The following is a 19,369-nucleotide window of genomic DNA, read 5'->3' on the forward strand; positions in this document are numbered from 1 at the left end:
AAAAAATATTAATTACAACTTTGAAATTGCCAAGCTTGCCTAATATATTTGCAATTGGCATACATTCATTTTTACTAATGAACTTATGAAATGGAAAATTTTACGCAGAAAAATTTTACTCAGTGCAAAAATTTCTGCCTCATGTCACTGGTGGGCGGGGTCAGTGATTGCCCTCACTCTAAAGCAGCTATGCACCCCAGTCTAGATGTTATTGTTTTTAACTCCTGAAGGGCACATGTCCTTTATGCATTATGGAGCACGATAGGGGACACAGCCGCTTGACTGCATACACAGGTCAAGCTGGGACCTCATGTGTAATTTATTTTATTTATTAAAAACATCTATATCCCACCCTATATCATTAAGATCTCAAGGCGGCGCACAGATAAAATACATGTTATACTCTTGCACTTTTGCTGCTTGGCTATACTTCACTATGAAGCCACCATTGTCCTAGTGAAGAAAGCTTGGTCAGTGGCTTGGGTAGCTATGGGGATGACAAGTTCCATGATGAATGCTGTCCCTTTCCTGCTCCTGTTGTTGTGTAGTTAGGGAACTGCTCTATGTATTGTGAAGTACAAGTTCTAGTCCTGCTTGTTGCCCCTCTTTTTGCCTCTGACATGGGCCCAGTAGAGAAAAACTCACCAAGGTCAAGTTTCTCACCGTGGATTTGCTTGGTCATGTGTTGATGAAAGTGTGGTAAGATTACTTTTTCCTGCCATGGCTTCTAATATGTGGGGAAGGCTGGGGGCCTTTCAAGTGGTAAGGATTCTCCACGTTAACCCCTCGGTGAGTTGGTTCTTTATACTGGTAATCTGTGGCAGGTGACACTGAGTGGGGAAGGTATTTCTTGAGCTATAAGGGCCTCTTTTAAAAATTCTGTGTTGTTACAAGTGATCAGGTGCATCATCCCTGGGTTTTGTGATTTATCTAAAACAGGGGTAGGCAACCTTTTTGGGCCCACAGGCACATTTAACTTTTTGAATGAGGGTCCTAGGCACCACTACAAATTGCTGTGGGGAGTAAAATGTTGGGAGCCCCCCCTCTGGACTCTCACTTTTCTCCCCCCACCCTGCCGTTTCTTGGCAGGGGACTTTTGCACTGACCTCTGTTCAAGCCAATGGAGTGATATCATTCCATTGACTTGAATACAAGTATTCTTTAATTCTTTCTTTCTTTCTTTCTTTCTTTATTTATTTATTTATTTATTTATTTATTAGCAATATTTATATACTGCTTCTCATTTGAAACAAATCCCAAAGTGGTTTACAAAAGGATAAAAACAAACAAGCAAAAAAGACCACACACACACACACACATCATGTGGTTGGTACAAAAGGAACTCATGACTGGGGGCAGGGCCAGGCCACTCATGAAGCAGGGTGACGCGGATACATTAGGCAAATTGTGTTGCTCCCTGCTACTGCTGTCCCACCTCCACCAGTGGCTGCTCTAGAGAGTCCCATCAACTGCTCTCCTGTTGTGGCACTTGCTGCAGCGAGACAGTAGCCACAGAATTCTCTGAAGCAGCCGCCCACCCTCTGCTTCCCTTGTCAAGAGCTTCACGGCTGGAATTAGGGGCTGCAGGGCTCTCACGAGTCCCACGAGTGCTCTCGCAAGGGTCTCATAAGACCTGGGAGAGCTCTCATGAGACCCAGGCAGCAGCTTCTTCTGGCCATGGGGCTCTCCATGGTCACAGGAATAATCTTTTTCAGAGATCTCTGAAGGCATTTATATATTAAAAAAAAAAAAAACCTAACCCCTTAAGAAGGCCCATACTTGGGGCTGAAATGCATAGGGACACTTCTTGGAATAAAAAAATATATATTTTTTCCACATCCTGAAACTTCATTGCTTTATTCCACTGGATCATTTTGGATGTCCCCCAGTTTTGTTTTACCATAATGTGTGTGCGGTCAGGCACTCCAGTCTTCTGCACCAGCTGCAGTTTCCAAACCAACCTTAAGGGGAGTCCCACATAGAGCGCATTACAGTAATCCAGTCTCAAGGTTACCAATGCATGTATCACCATGGACAGGTTATTCCTGTCCAGGAACAGGTCCAGTTGGTGACCAGCCTAAGCTTGTAGTAGGCACTCCTAGCCATGGAGTGCCATGGAGCCCCAAGGTCACAATGACAGCAATGCATCTAGGAGAATACCCCAAACTGTGAACCTGTTCCTTCAGGGTGAGTACAACCCCATCCAGAACCGGTAATTCCTGGACCTGTGAACCACTCACCCACAGTCTTATGTATATTCAGCTTCAACTTATTGGCCCTCATCCAGCCCATCACTTTGCTTAAGCACCAATCTAGGTTGTGAATAGCCTCTCCTGATTCAGGTGTAATGGAGAATAGTTGGGAGTCATCAACATCCTAATGGCACTTTGCCCCAAATCCCCTGATGACCGCACCCAGTGGCTTCATATAGATATTAAAAACAGTATTGGAGACAAGATGATGCCTTGAAGCATCCCACAGCAAGACTTGCAAGGGGCCAACATACAGTCCCTCAACACTATTCTCTGGAAACTTCCCTGTAGATAGGATCAGAACCACCCAGAAATGATGCCCCCAACCCCCAGTTCACAGGTTGTTCCTGTAAGGAGTAAAATTGCAACTACTAGGACAAACTTTACCTTTTCCTCCCTGCCACTTAGGTATTGCTAACCCAGCAGGATTGCCTGCGTCCTCCCAAGCAAGCTGTGGAGCTGCCAGGGTGTTCTGCTGGATAATCCTTTCTTCCCTCTGTTGGCCAGTCAGCATGGTAGAATCATAGAATCATAAAATAGTATGGTTGAAAGGGGCCTATAAGACCATCGAGTCTAACCCCCTGCTCAATGCAGGAATCCAAGTCAAAGCATCCCTGACAGATGGCTGTCCAGCTTCATCTTGAATGCCTCCAGTGTGGGAGAGCCCACCACCTCCCTAGGAAATTAGTTCCATTGTCATATTGCTCTAATAGTCAGGACATTTTTCCTGATGTTCAGCTAGAACCTGGCTTCCTGTAACTTGAGCCCATTATTTCGTGTCCTGCATTCTGGGGTGATCGAGAAGAGATCCTGGCCTTCCTCTCTGTGACGTTTCAAGTACTTGAAGAGCACTCCCCTCAGTCTTCTCTTCTCAAGGCTAAACATGCCCGGTTCTTTCAGTCTCTCCTCATAAGGCTTTGTTTCCAGTCCCCTGATCATCTTTGTTGCCCTCCTCTGAACCCTCTCCAGTTTGTCTGCATCCTTCTTAAAATTTGGTGCCCAGAACTGGACACAGTACTCCAGATGAGGCCTAACCAGTGCTGAGTAGAGGGGAACTAGTACTTCCTGGGATTTGGAAGCTATACTTCTATGAATGCAGCCCAAAATAGCATTGGCCTTTTTTGCAGCCACATCACATTGTTGCCTCATATTCAGCTTGTGATCTACAATAATTCCAAGATCCCTCTCGCTTGTAGTGTTGTTGAGCCACGCATCCTCCATCTTGTAACTGCATTTGGGTTTTTTTTCCAAGGTGCAGAATTTGGCATTTATCCCTATTAAATGTAATTCTGTTGTTTTCTGCCCAGCACTCCAACCTATCAAGAGCACTTTGAATTCTGTTTCTCTCTTCCAGGGTATTAGCTATCCCACCCAACTTTGTGTCATCTGCAAATCTGATCAGCATTCCCTGCACCTCCTCCTCCAAGTCATTAATAAAAATGTTGAAGAGCACTGGGCCCAGGACTAAGCCCTGTGGTACCCCGCTTATTGCCTCTCCCCAGTTTGAGAAGATCCCATTGATAAGTACTCTTTGAGTCTGGTTCTGTAATCAATTGTGGATCTACCTGGTAGTATTTCATCTAGCCCACTTTGAGCTAGTTTGCTCATCAGGATATCATGGGGCACTCTGTTGAAAGCTTTGCTGAAGTCGAGGTATATGATGTCCACAGCATTCTCACAGTCCACAAGGGAGGTCACCTGATCAAAAAATGAGATCAGATTCGTCGGGCAGGATTTCTTCTTGACAAATCTATGGTGGCTTCGAGTAAGCTGACTCATCTGTAGAATATAGGAATATTTTACATATATAGGAATAGGAGTAAAGGAACTGGCAGAAGAACTCTCAGAACCGCTGTCTATTCTCTTTGAGAAATCATGGAGGATGGGGGAAGTGCCAGATGACTGGAGGAGGGCTAATGTTGTCCCTTTCTTCAAAAAGGGTAAAAAGGAGGAACCTGGGAACTACAGACCAGTCAGTCTGACATCAATCCCTGGGAAAATTCTGGAGCAGATCATAAAGCAATCCATCTGGAAGCACCTTGAAAACAATGCCGTGATTACTCGAAGCCAACATGGATTTGTCAAGAACAAGTCCTGCCAGACAAATCTGATCTCGTTTTTTGATCAAGTAACCTCCCTTGTGGACCGTGGGAATGCTATAGACATCATATACCTCGACTTCAGCAAAGCTTTCAACAAGGTGCCCCATGATATCCTGATGAGCAAACCAGCTCAAATGGGGATGTACGAAAATCACTTACCTTTCAGGGATTATGTTGATGGTGCGGGGGGAGGCGTTCCGTCCCCCCCCCCCCCGGAATCCTGGCTGGCTGGCTGTGCTCCGCAGCGATTCTGCGGAGCCACCGGCTGGCTCCGCCAGCAGCCAGACATCCGGCCGCTGGCTAGCAGGGACGCAAATGGCAGCGGCCATAGCCGCCGCCGTTTGTGTCCCTGCAGTCAGCCGTGATAGGCTATGTAAATGTTTACGTAGCCTATCACGGCTGAGTAAAAAAAAAGCAAAAAAAACGCGCGTACGCAAATGGCGGTGCCATGGGCCCCATGGGCGCCGCCATTTGCATACGCGCGTTGTTGTTGTTGTTTTTTTAAGTCAGCTGTGATAGGCTACGTAAAGATTTACGTAGCCTATCATGGTGTTTTTTTAAAATTTAGCCGTGATAGGCTACATAAATCTTTACGTAGCCTATCACGTGTTTTTTTTTAACTGGAAATGGTGGCGGCGGCAGCCGGTCGGAAGACCAGCCACCGCCGCCGCCACACCGCCGCCACCAAGAAGATCCACCCCAGGTAAGTCTCATCCCGGGGGGGGGGGCAGACCGCTCAGCCACCGATTTCGGGGGGCTGAATGCGCTGGCATTCAGCCTCCCTGAGATCCGTGGCGGAATTCTCTGACATCCCTAAGCTCAAAGTGGGCTAGATGAAACAACGATCCGGTGGATCCACAGTTGGCTACAGAATCGGACTCAAAGAGTGCTTATCAATGGGACCTTCTCAAACTGGGGAGAGGTAACGAGTGGGGTACTACAGGGCTCAGTCCTGGGCCCAGTGCTCTTCAACATTTTGATTAATGACTTGGAGGAGGAGGTGCAGGGAATGCTGATCAAATTTGCAGATGACACAAAAGTGGGCGGGATAGCTAATACTTTGGAAGACAGAAACAAAATTCAAAGTGATCTGGATAGACTGGAGCGCTGGGCAGAAAACAACAGAATTACATTTTATAGGGAGAAATGCCAAGTTCTGCACCTCGGAAAAAGAAACCAAAGGCACAGTTACAAGATGGGGGATACGTGGCTCAACAACACTACAAGCGAGAAGGATCTTGGAATTGTTGTCGATCACAAGCTGAATATGAGCCAACAATGTGATGTGGCTGCAAAAAAGGCACATGCTCTTTTGGGCTGCATTCATAGAAGCATAGCTTCCAAATCCCAGGAAGTACTAGTTCCCCTCTACTCAGCACTGGTTAGGTCTCATCTGGAGTACTGTGTCCAGTTCTGGGCACCACACTTTAAGAAGGATGCAGACAAACTGGAGAGGGTTCAGAGGAGGGCAACGAAGATGATCAGGGGACTGGAAACAAAGCCCTATGAAGAGAGACTGAAAGAACCGGGCATGTTTAGCCTTGAGAAGAGAAGACTGAGGGGAGATAGGAGAGCGCTCTTCAAGTACTTGAAACATTGTCACAGAGAGGAAGGCCAGGATCTCATCTTGATCATCCCAGAGTGCAGGGCATGGAATAATGGGCTCAAGTTAACAGGAAGCCAGATTCCGGCTGAACATCAGGAAAAACTTCCTGACTGTTAGGGCAATACGACAATGGAACCAATTCCCTAGGGAGGTGGTAGGCTCTCCCACACTGGAGGCATTCAAGACGAGGCTGGACAGCCATCTGCCAGGGATGTCAGGCACTGAGCAGGGGGTTGGACTCGATGGCCTCGTAGGCCCCTTCCAACCCTACTATTCTATGATTCTATGTCTTGGAGGGGCCATGTTTTGCAGAATTTGTCTCCCAACAAATATCGGGGAAATTGAAGTCCCCCATTACCACTACATAATGCTTCCTTGAAACATTGGCTATTTGCTTTTCAAAAGCTTCATCCTCGTCTTCTCCTTGATTGTGTGGCCGGTAGTAGACTCCGACCACCATGTTCCTGTTATTCTTTGCTCCGTTTATTTTAACCCAGATGCTCTTGATGGGGCTACCAAGCCCATCTTCCTGTATTTCTGTGCAAAGATATGTAGTTTTAACATATAGTGCAACTTTATCTCCCTTTCTGTTTCTCCTCTTCTTTTTGAACAAGTTATATCCTTCAATTGCTGTATTCCAGTGATAGGAGTCATCCCACCAAGTCTCAGTTACACCTATCAAGTCATAATTTTCCTCCTGCATTAAGAGTTCAAGTTCATTCTGTTTGTTTCCCATACTCTGGGCATTAGTATATAGACAACGAAAATCATGTGCTTTATAGTCTGGTTTTCTTCATACATGTTTCTGAAGACTATTATTGGGCGCTATTCGCACTGTTCTCTCCGTTGCAGTGCATGAGCCTTCATCCATTGTTGCCACCAACTTTACGTCTCCCTTCCCCGTAGGATTCAGTTTAAAGCCCTCCTGATAAAGTTCTTCATGTTGTGGCCAAATACATTCTTCCCAGCCTTGGTGAGGTGCAACCCATCCCTTGCCAACAGTCCATCTTCCAGGAAGTATAGCCCGTGGTACCAGAATCCAAATCTCTTGCGTCGGCACCACCTTCATAGCCAGTCATTCACCCAGAGTATTTTTCGTTCCCTTTCTATCCCTCTTCTAACTACTGGAAGGATGGATGAGAAAACTCTCTGGGCCTCAAAGTTCTTGAGTTTCCTTCCCAAAACTTCAAAGTCTGATGTGATTTCTTTGTAGCTCTGCTTGGCGGTATCATTTGTTCCTACGTGGATGAGAAGAATGGGATACCTGTCTGTGGGCTTTATGAGTGTAGGCAACCCTTCAGTCACATCTCTAATCCATCCTCCTGGGAGACAGCATACCTGGCGAGTCCATGGGTCTTCGCAACATACTTGGGTTTCGATCCCATGCAGCAAGGAGTCTCCCACTACTACTACTCTTCTCTTGTTCTTGTTTTAGGCCTTGGTTTCATTGCCTCTGCTTGACTGACCTTCAGCCTCTTGCTCACTCTCATGCAGGTTCCCCTGTAATTCTTCCTCTGCAGGCTGCCCTCCAGTCTCAAGCACCTGGAAATGGTTCCATAGTTCCACTGCTTCCACTGGTGTAGAGTGGCTTCTACTTCTTCTGCTCCTGTAACTCTTTTCGAAAGAGTATCCTCTACTTCATTTTTCCTCACCTCAGCAGTTTCCTCTTCTGCCTCAGCCTGCTGTTGTTATTTGCAGACTGCGTGTTCATGGCAAAAGGAGATTTCAAACTCTTTCTGCAGGGTTATGTTACCGAGTGTCTGCTGTCTGTGTCACAGTGACACTATTGAGAACCTATGCCTCATGCATGGTGGGACATGTCAGGTGTATGTGTATAGCAGGACAAGGTGATGTCATGGTAGGGTTCACACCTTAGAGGTATTACCAGTATGCCACTCTGTGATTAGTCTGTACTGGTGGCGTTACATAGATGCTGGGAGAGTGCCTGCCGTAATTACTATATTATCTCTTGTTCAAAGTGCTACCATGTTCTTTTCTACTTTGCTGCTTTGAGCACAAAGGATCCCAACCAAGTTACACACAAACACACAGATCAAACCTAAAGAGGCCCATGGGGGGCTGAAGCCCAATGGAACAACATAGGCTTAGTACACAAGAGGTCCTAGGTTCAATCCCTGGCCATGGTCTCACAGGGGAAAGAACTGGGAAGAGAGCCTTGCCCACACACCCCTAAAGCAGTGCAGTAATATAGACAATCATAGGCTCAAGGGCTGTCATGGTCTACTCTACAGGAATTCTGTCTCTTGATCCAGTCTTCCTACCCATTTGAGTACCAGTTTTGAGTGTTTGTACCTTCTGTTGGGCACTTGGAATAGATTAAGGATACTGCTGGTAAACTGCCCATCATGCTGCCCAGAAGTCTCCCTGCCAGAGCTGATGGAAGTGGTCTTGGATTTAATGTTGAGGACTCCTAGAATGGTTGTCCTGGGGCATCTCAATACGCATGCTAAGGCTACTTTGTAGGGGTGACTCAGGACTTCATGGCTGCCATGATAACCATGGGACTGTCCCAACATGTCACTGTCCCAACATATGTAGTAGTATACACCCCTGACTTGGTTTTCTTAATTGGTCAAGATGATGGTGATCTGAGGGTGGAGGATTTCTTGGTAACCTTGTCATGGTTAGAGCACTTCCTGTTGGTTAGACTTATAGCAACCTTTACCTTCTGCAGGAGTGGGTAACCTATTAGAATGGTCTGCTCCTGGAAGCTATTGTTAGCCAACAGATTGTTATCTGAGGGTCCTTGGGGATTGTCCACCGAACATGGCTGGCACTTCTATCAACACCCTGGTTGTTCTGTGGAATGAAGAGATTGTTCAGGTGGCTGACATGAGACTGGCTGGCCACTGTGGGAAACAGGATAATGAATTTGATAGACTTTTGGTCATATATAGCAGAGCCTCTTCATGTTCTAACCCTTGAAGTTCCACCAAGATTTTAGCAACTTCCACCCCACAATCAACTTGAGCCTGGGACTCTCCACACAGTTGGATTAAATTGTGGGCCAGCCCAGTAAAGTTATTTGATAAGTCATGCCCTTCTCCTTATACCAGAAACCAACAGATTGCTACACTTAACTACATGATTCCAGCTACCACTCAGAGCATACCGCCCAATCAATTGTCTGCACCAAGCTATATAAACACATTTGCTCCAGCTTTTTGGACAGGGACAAATACCTGCAGGATTTATATCAAGTAATCCTGAAGTTACAATACCCACTTTCATAAGTGAAGAAACAGATTGACAAGGCCAGAGGGGTACTTGAGGATCACTAAGCATACAACAAGCCAAGCAAAGGAAGTAACAAAACACCAGTTCTCACCTATAGCTCTCAGCTAAAGCTTAAATGGGTGACTTTTCCTCAAGTGCCCCCTTCCCTGAACACAGAAAGCCTTACACTGAGGAGGGGGCAATGGATGGCAGAGAGGGCTCACTACTACATACTGAAACTCAGGCACGCCTGATATGAAATGAGGGCAGGTTTTTCTAGTGTAGAGCGTTCACATTTTGAGCTCCTCGCACCCCATTTGAAACCTTGCACTATCACTAAGCATTATCCCCACAGTGGAATGTGAACCCTTCTCCTTGGCTGTCCATGGGTTCTCGATGTGACCCTCCTGCTCACTGGCCTACTGAGGTGGCTGGTGTTGTGATTGGAATGGCATTCTATTTCCCTTTCTGTCTGGCTCTGGCTGTTCGCTTGGCAACAGAGTGGTTGTCTGCAGGGTGTGTTTGTGAAAGAGAGGCTCTGAACTGAAAAACCTGAAGTTTGGGGCTATAAGTGTCGCAATGATGAAGCTGGTAACAGTGTCCTAGTTCCTTATTTGTGCAAAAGTTCAAAACAGTGCTCAATCAGTAAACTTAATATGGACCTAGTTTATATAACCTTGCATTCCAAAATAAGCTTTGGAGTAGTCCATATCACATCCCCATTATTTGGGGACAGTCATCTTCAAAATAATAAATCTCTCCTATCAAAACTCATTTTTTCGCAATGCTCACTAACACATGATGACCTCAGATGACAGTTATAAGGACCTTGGGTATGAACCCCACATGTCACCCCCACATGATGCACCCACATCTCCAGGGCAATGTCCTCTATGGACTGGCATTGAATTGTGTCTGGCTCAAAGCTTTGTTTGGGTGTAAGACACTGTCAAGTGCAGGTACCCATGCCAATAATACTTTAAAAAATATAGAAAAGAATAAGGAGCTGGGGCTGCATGCCCCACAATAAACTTTGTGTCACCCCAAACCATCCACCCACACATCCAGGAGAGTGTCCTCTACCTGATGGCACTGAATTGTGTCCAGTGCCACACTTCGCTTGGGTGCAGGATTTTCACTGTATTTCATAGAATCATAGAAGGGCTGGAAGGGGCCCACAAGGCCATCGAGTCCAACCCCCTGCTCAGTGCAGGAATCCAAGTCAGAGCATCCCCGACAGGTGGCTGTCCAGCCTCATCTTGAAGGCCTCCAGTGTGGGAGAGCCCACCGCCTCCCTAGGGAATTGGTTCCATTGTCGTATTGCTCTCACAGTCAGCAGGTTTTTCCTGATGTTCAGCCGGAATCTGGCTTCCTGGAACTTGAGCCCATTATTCCGTGTCCTGCACTCTGGGATGATCGAGAGAGAATTTCTATCGGAGATAATTATTATTTAGCTTTCAGGGAAAAGTTCCCCAGTCATGAAGGTATGGGGTAGTCCAAATTTCTTTTCGGGTGCAGGCCGGCATATAAACTTTAGCTCCTTATTAAGTTTACTGATCTTTCTGGTGGTCTGGTTGTGCATTATGTGTGGAGTGTGTGCAAATATATGAAAGACAGCTAGTGCTGGGGTACCTTCTGTGTACATGACTGGGGAGTGAAACACTGTTCCCAGAAACACTGCGGGCCTGTTCTCTGGTGTTGCAATGTTAGCTTTAGTTTCCACAGTGACTGTGCTATTGACTTTGCCTGGCATACCAAATGCCCAGTGTACTCGGACCATAGCATCACCCTGCCCATGAGTTCATAGATAAATCTTGTTTTCTCTCTTCCCAGTACATGCCGGATTGCATTATTTCTGGAAAGATCCTGGTATTCTGGAGGGTTTGGCATTAGCTTTTTTACTGTGTTTAAATATGAGCCTTCATCCTACATGTACATGTACAGATACATGTTTCTCCTAGATCTTTCAGTATATTCTGAAAGAGTATTATATTATACAAATAATAACGATTTGCAAGATTACTTAAAATGAAAAAGCAAATATTCTGGAGAGAGTACTAGTGGTAAGAAAGATAATAAATCGTATAATTTGGAATATGTGCAATACAACACCTACAAAAGAGCTTCCGTAACAAATGTTGCCCAGCTAACCTAGATGTCTGTCAGTTAGGGGGTTATCCTATTTGTTCAGAAAATGTACCAAGGATGTAATGCTAAACAGATTTAAAAGAAATTAAGGGCGCAATCCTATGCATGTTTAGGCAGTCTAAACATGCATAGGATTTTGCCCTAAGCCTCAGTGAGCACAGTAGAACTTGCTTTTGAATAAATGTGATTAAGACTGCACTGTTAAAAGCTTACGGAACCACCTTTTGTGGGCGATGTATGCTATGCAACCATAATGAACTTTTGAATATTAGTAATGTAGTTGGATTTCATTTTTCAAGTTTCTAGACCTTTTGGTTTCAGATGACACTGAAATAACAAATCCAGGACAACATCACAGCTAGACAAATAGCTTTTCCTCCCTATCTTTTATTGTGTTTTAAAATGCCTGTTTCTAGTCAATCTCACAATTTTTAAGGTTTGTTGCATTTTGAATACTGGCAAGATGAGGCTCCCTGTCCCTGGAGGCACTACTACCAACAAATACTCTTCAAGTTTTCACTTGGATGCACCTTTTTCTTATACTGTCCAGTATTCACTTGTGGAAAAGTGTGTGCTCTGCATACCAAATTCATGATAGGAAAAATGTGCACTTTACTCTCAAGAAGGGTGTTTTATCTCTTTTCCACTACACCAATTGCTGCTGAGATTTCCATGATCAATAAGATACAATTATTTCACTGGTAGCAATTATTATTTTTCTGTAACACCAGCATAGTAATTTCATTATTCTAAAACAGACTATAGTTCTAATTTGATAATAATTACAAATACTTATGCTGGTATTGAATATTAGAAGTCTCATGAAAGTCTCTTTATGTTCCAGCATACTTTTCATGGTATTAAAAAAAATAACAATACTTAATATCAATAAATATAACAACTTTCCCCTTACTCCTTTGTTATCCATATGAATGCACATGCTTTCCCTAGTTCATCCATCTGATATCATCATTCATGTTATGATACTACCAAGAAAAGAACTACAGTTCCCATAGAAACATGTGGAGGTGTTCAAGCTATGCAGTTATTTTTCTACATCATCCTCCGTCTCATGGATTAAATGAGATGAAGGATTTCATAAAAAAAAAGACACATTTTTACTATATTTAAACTGAAACAGTACATACAACTGGATGTTTCAAATAAGACAAAAATAAAGATCGTACATATACACAAGCTTCAAAATTAAAAAAAATATGCAGATCCTACTATTTAACAATGACTTTGTTTAAAAAATCCAAGACACATCCTTTGATTTTTTTTTAAAGACACTGACACTTTAACTATTTATGTCCCCAACACAATTCTGCTTGCTAGCTAGCAAGCATAATTCCATTTGTTTCGCTTTCATCTTGTATACACCACACAACTGGAGAGCTGATATGAAAGTTAAATACTTAGCACAAAAATGTCACAAATGTTTATATTTCACAAGACACTTCATCGAATTTTCAGTCCCAATTTCGACAGTATGGGGAGGCTGAGGTGACTCAAGGCTGAAGCAAAGGAAGGCCTTTGAGTCCAGGCTTGACAGATGCACGCAGCAGACCTCGAGCAGATTAGCTATGCATAATGGCGACTTCCCCATCGCATCGCGCTCTTCCACACAAGAGCGCCTTTTGCATACGTTCAGCCCCCTTCGCGGCCGGTTCTCAAAGCACCGCAGCCACTTTCGGGTGTTTCCGCCCGTGCGCCGCTCTTCAAACTCGGAGAGCAGCCCGAGTGGCCCCCTCCCCAAATCCTCTCTCACCCTATTGGTCGCCTCTTTCTCTCTCGTTCTCTTTACCCCAACAAACCGCAAGGTGCCACAACCAGCAAGTGGCTTCCCGACAGTCCTTCGGCGCTCAACACATTTCACACAACACCTCATTAATTCCCCGCACTCCGCGCAAACCAGAGCATCCCCGCAGGCGGCCGAACGCTCGCTCACGAAGGACGACGCAAGCCGGCCTTTGAGTCCCGCCGGCTGCCAGCCTGCTGGCTCTGTCAAGGGGTCTAAAGGCGCACCGCCCCACGAGGCCGGCCGAGGCGGCTTGCCCGGCGCCGGGCCACCAGCCACAGCCACAGCCACCCCCTCTTGCCAGCCTCCCCAGCAGCTTGGGCGGCGGCGGCGGGGGCGCTGGGGAGAGACCTCAAGCACTGGCACCTGCACCTACCTGTTGCGCTGCCTGTCAGCACCTTCCTCATCCGGGCGGGCGGGCGGCCTCCCCCGTCGCTCGCTCCTCCTCCTCCTCTCGCGGCTGCGTCAAAACCAGGACATGGCGGCGGCTGCAGGCGGCGTCTTTGGACGGACGCGGGGAGCGAAGAGGAACAGGAACTGCTGGCTGGCCGACGCTGGGCCGCGGGAGGCGAACAAGGCTCGCCCTAGACGCTCCTCATCCATCGGCCCAATAGCGAGTCTGTGCAGTGTAAGGGGACGATGTAAAACCCGGAGCGGGACAGCCCGGAACGGCCCCTTCATCATAAAAAGCAACTACAACCAAAACATGCCAAAAACAATGGCATGTGTTAAAGACACTTGAGAACGCTATTTTAGGGCTGAAACTTGAGGATGAGATGGCTAGATAGCATCGCCGATGCAATGAATATGGACTTGCTTGAGCACGCTCCGGGAGAGAGCGCAGGACAGGAAGGCCTGGCGTGCTATGGTCCATGGGGTCACGAAGAGTCGGACACGACTGAACGACTGAACAACAACAAACAAAATTAATAGTAGTAGTATTACTATTATAATTATTATTATTATTAACCCCATAATGCCTAGGACCCATCTGGAACGCAACAGAATGGTCCTTTTCCTAAATACAGACTATTGCTTGGAAAAGGTACCAAAACCTGGTCTCTGTGTATGTTTTATGGCTTACTGCATCACTCTCATCCAGTTATGTGTAACCGGTGAATGTGGTTTATTTGGTTCACTTGGAAATTGCCGTTCTGGGCCATCTTCCAGAATATCGACTATTGCCCAGAACAGGTATTGGAATGTGGGTTTTGTGGAAGTTGTGTGGCTTGTTGCATCCCTCCCATACACTTATGTGTGACTGGTGAATTTAGTTGGTTTGGCCCATTTGGAAGTTGGCATTCTGAGCCATTCCGTTCTGTTCCATATGGGTTCTGGGCATTATGGGGTTAATAATAATATAATATTGCAATGGTTTCAGTCCTAAAATATTGTTCTGCTGTGTCTCTAACACATGCCATTGTTTTTGGTCTTTTTGTTGTTAAATAAAGAGGCAGTTCCTGCTTTTATACTGTCCCCTGTTTAAGCTAGGAACTAACAGAGGGCAAAAAGCTTCCTATGTGTCCTCCAGCCTCCCCACTGTGTGCTGCGAGGTCCACCAACTAGACAGCCGAAATCTGCTGTCTGTCTGTGACAGCAGGGCAGCTGGAGCACAGAGGAGATGCGCTCCTCACCGCTCTTCTTGCCCTGCAGTGGATGGGCGGTCGCCTCCGAGTTCAGAGGTGGGTGTCTGTCCCCCCCTCCATAAAATTGCTCTCTCCCTGGATGTACCATCCAAAGGCTGTTTCCTGGTTGTTGGGATGGGGCAGTCAGCAAAATCCTCCCCACTGCAAGTGGGCAGAAGGGATAGATCCTGCAAGCTTTCTGGGCAACATAGAGGGATTGGGACCCCTGGCATGCCTTGAGAGACAGCGGGGCTGTTTGCATGTAAAGCTAAGGCACCATGGGTTAATTTCCGCATGGGGTTTAGCCAAGTGCACCAGCCACCATTTTGAATATGCAAGCAGCAGCATGCTCATAGCTTGCCATGTCATGCGAACCCAGCTTTGTGGGTTGTTTGGGGGGATAGACAGCTCACATGACACGGCAAACCATGGCAAGTAGGGGTGCCCATGGGCGCCATGACACGACAGCCCCACAGCTAAATTAAGCCATGGTGGACAGTCATGTCATGTGAACCAGGTCAAAGAGTCCAGCTGCCATTTTTGCACATTAGCCGTCTTTCTCGTTCTCTCTCTGGGTGGCTCAGCGGAGACTATGGCACCCAGAAGAAGAGCAAACACCTCATTCTCTTGCTTGCTTACCTGGCTCTCCCTCTGGGCAGCAGAGGATAGACACTGGGTGTAGCAGGCTTAACCCTCCCTACTGCACTGGACAGAGAGAGGTGGAGAACAAACAAACACAGGTGCTAGCAATTTCTGCTTGCGCACTCTAGGCATCTCTGCTGGACACAGTTTTCTCCACCATGTTGCCCCAAAAGAATGACAGAGGGGCAAGCAAGTGCAGGCCTGCCCAGAGGGGGCACGGGGGCAAAGGGGCAGTTGGCTCTGGGCCTCCATGTAGTGGGGGGGGGCTGGACAAGCATTATTTTATTTTATTTTAATAAAATGCAAGCCACTCACATGAGCCAAGGCAAGGAGAGCATTTTTTTAAAATTTCAAAAAACATGCTTGCACATGCTCAGAACGTTCCTGCTGCTCCAGAACCTTTCCCTGGACCGGAAAGGCTTTGGAGGTTGCCTGGTGCCCAGTGCCAGGCAGTGCTAGCCCCCTTAATTAAGAGGGGAAGTGCCTCAAAAAATAGGGTCAGCTCAGGCTGTTAGTCTGAGCTGGCCAAAGATGACCCCTTCCCTCTGCAAGGGAGGGGTAGTTTTAGGTGATGGGGGGCGGGTCGCACAGAAGAAGGAGGCTGGCTGATTGACTGACCAGTAGATGGAGTAGGTAGCTGGCTGGCCTGCCAGTCAGTGACCAATCAGAGCCATTTGTGGGCGGGTTGGGCAGTCCAAGCCCAGTTGAATGGAGTGAGTGGAGTGACTGAGGCACAGTATCTGGTTTATTTCCACTCTACCCTCCTTCGCAGGGGAGATCAGACCATCACTGTTTATTTTTTCATCTTTATACCAGTATGTTCTTCATTTAAAAATCTTTCCAGTCTCTGTTTTGGGTGTCTGGAGAAATTCATAGGTGGTGCTGGGTTGTAAAATGCAGCAAAAATCTTTGTTCCCGTCTTGTTTACACCATCTCTCTCTCTCCCCCGCCCCCACCCCCTGACTGCAAAGATATCTTTAAGTGGCCTCTGCTAGAAACTGCTTTCTCTGTGTTGTTCTTCTGGATAAATTGAGATGGGGGTGGGGTGGTCTGAACTGGTTTTAAATTGAGCCGTTTTTATCTTCCATTATACTTGCCAGTCTGTTTTTCTCTTCTTTTGGTGGTGCAAAGTAATGCCTTAGAACATATATTTCTGACTAAATTTATCCTGTTCTGTATTTGCTGTTTTCAAAAAATTATTATTTAAAACCCTGTGATTATGTCACCCAAACTCAGCATTGACTTCAGTTGCCTGCTACCTCAGTTTTCCTGTGTGTGAAATGGGTTCCCCATCTCCTCCCCTGTTTCTAATCACTGAAAAGTGGCCTCTGCCAGAAATTGCTTTCTCTGTGCTTCTATCCTGGATAAAGTGGGGTGGGAGATGGGGGGTGGTGAACTGCTTTCAAATTGGGGGTGTTTTTGTCCTCGCTTATGCTTGCTTTAAGTAATGAATTGAAGCCCATCCCTGGCCTCCATTTTGTGGTACTATACAATGCTTTTCAATCTGTTGTATTTTTTTTTTTTTTACCCTTTCTTTTGGTGTTGGAAAGTAACGCCTTAGAACACACCATCCTTGCTAAATTCCTCCTGTTTGCTGGTCAAAATTATTGTTTTAAACCCTGTGATTATGTAACCCATACTCAGCATTGACTTCAACTGCCTGCTGCTTCAGTTTTCCTGTGTGTGAAATGCCCCCCCCCCCCGACCCCCTTTCAATCATTGGTAAGTTGCATTAGAACACATATTCCTGCCTCCTTTTTCTGCTTTGCTGGGCCACACTTAAAAAAAAGCCTGTGGTTATCTATACCAAATATTCAAGGGCAACTTTTCAGTTATCTCTCCCTGTAAAGGTCACCCATTATAACAGAACAGTCTGGTCATAATCCTTACTGCATAATCCTTGCTCCACATTGGCTGGTTTTGTGGTGTACCTCTGTAGGCCTTCTTTCAATCGTATGCGTTTTCACTCTGAAGTCACAGTTAGTGTAATAGCTCTTGCACTCTTGACTGTGCATAGCATTACAGTGGTACAGGGCATAGCATTTTATTTCTTCTTTTGAACAGAACTGTCAGCTCATGTTGTTTTGTATAAATATTTTATTCTGTTCCAGGCTTCTGACAAAAACAAGCTGAGGAAGCCACTCAGAACTTGGTTGTGGAATACTTCCTAAGCAGTGGCTGCTATGCCTCTGAAAGCTCTGTGTGCATAGTTCTTCTAGGAGTAGTGAATGGAGGATAGGGGTGGCTGTAAGGGGAGGAGGAGGCCATACACCTTTTCTCCCAGCAATGTTAACTAAATGAAAAATAGTATATTTTTAACATTTTTTTCACCAAAATTCCTTTAAAAATTGTTAGTTTGTAAGAGATAAACAACATATGAAAATACTTAGCTCAGTAATGGAAGGGACGCTGCTCTCCAACCCCACTTTAATATTGGGTCTGAAATATTTTTAATTACCTATTGAAGAAAGATTAAGGGTGTAATCCTATGCATGTTTAGACAGAGAAAAGGCCTACAATTCCCAACATGCTGGCTGGGGAATGCTGGGAATTGTAGGCCTTTTCTCTGTCTAAACATGCATAGGATTGCACCCTAAATGTACTAACAATTAGTTATTAGGAACAATATTTTGATATTTTTTAATTATGTAGATATTTATATGTATGCTTTAGTTGTTTGAGTAGTTGGGACTTTTTATGGGATTTATGGTCTTTCAATTATATATATATTTTCAAAATGATTGTAATTTTTCTGTGTGACAGCCCCCGCCCCACTTCCGTTGACCTGGGCCCCCAGATCAGAAGCAACAGCAGCCACTCCTTAAACCCATTGCTTGCCCAGTTCTCCCTGTTGTGCTGCAAAGAGATAAAAGAGTCAGTGAGCAAGAGGAGGCAGAAACTGCTCATCTCGCTTGCCTGTGTTCTCTCTGTAGGTGCTGTGGAAGTAACAATTGGACACAGAAAGGAAAATTGGTCATTCTGTGCCCAGTCTTGGGTGCTGTGACACTCAGAACACAAGTGAGCGAGCAAGAAGATGTGGTGGTTGCTCCTCAAAGCCAGCTTGTCCACCTCTGTTCTCCTTCTGGGTGCCACATGGCTGGGGACTGGGTACAGCTGCACTCTATAGTGAAAAGGCAAAGGAGTGGACAGAGATCTCTGGGCTCTGGCACAGGGTCCAATCCACAGTCGAGAGAAAGGGTGAGCAAATGAGAAGAGGCAGCTACCACTTCGGCAAAGAGTAGCTGCTGCCTTCTCAATATAGGCCATGGATCAAAATATGGGGTGATTTGTATTTATTTATTATATATTATATCACCCAATAGCCAAAGCTCTCTGGTTCACAAAACGAAACTTAAAACCATGAGATACAACAACATAGTAAAACATAATATAAAAACCCTAAATTTAAAAAGGAATAAAACCAAAGTAAAAACCAGGGTAAAACCCAGCAGCAGTGCAAAGATCTAAAAATGCACTATTTTTGAAACTGAAAGACTAAAAAGTCTGGGAAAATAAAAAGGAGTTCACTTGACACCAAAAAGACCACAACATAGGCACCAGGCGAGCCTCTCTGGGGAGGACATTCCACAAGCGGGACACCACTACTGGAGAGACCCTCTCTTTAAAAACCACCTACCTCACTTCATTTAGAGGCATCTAGAGAAGGGCCTCTGAGGATAATCTTAGAGTCCGGACAGGTATGTACGGGAAGAGGTGATCTGTCAGTTAACCTAGGCCCAAGCTGTTTAGGGCTTTGTAGCTTAGTACGCTTTGAAATGGGCCCATAAACAGACTGGGAGCCCATGCAGATTATAAAGTACTGGCACAATGTGATCAAGCTGGCCAGTCTCTGTTAGCAATCTTGCTGCCCTATTTTGGACTAGCTGAAGTTTCTGGATTGTTTTCAAAGGTAGCCCTATGTATAATGCATTACAGTAATCCAGACATGGGGTTAC

At 45.7% G+C, this 19,369-nt stretch overlaps 1 protein-coding gene across 11 annotated transcripts in view; it reads right to left on the reverse strand.

The window, feature by feature from the left end:
* Window positions 1-13,563, reverse strand: part of ITSN2 (intersectin 2) — a 196,167-nt gene extending 182,604 nt beyond the window's left edge. For 8 of the 11 annotated variants that reach the window (XM_084821915.1, XM_084821905.1, XM_084821862.1 and 5 more), the window contains exon 1: window positions 13,523-13,555. Coding sequence is in view for 3 of the 11 variants with exons in the window: in XM_084821842.1 (XP_084677968.1) it covers window positions 13,523-13,553 (31 nt within the window). In the remaining 8 variants the exon portion in view is untranslated. Of the gene's footprint in view, window positions 1-13,522 lie in introns of all 11 variants that reach the window. The other 3 variants (XM_084821842.1, XM_084821881.1, XM_084821815.1) reach the window with 1 other exon arrangement.
* Between the last annotated feature and the right edge of the window lie 5,806 nt (window positions 13,564-19,369).

Source organism: Heloderma suspectum, chromosome 1, assembly GCF_057233095.1.
Source record: "Heloderma suspectum isolate Gila_16-S chromosome 1, 16-S_ref, whole genome shotgun sequence".
NCBI classification, from domain to species: Eukaryota; Metazoa; Chordata; class Lepidosauria; order Squamata; family Helodermatidae; genus Heloderma; species Heloderma suspectum.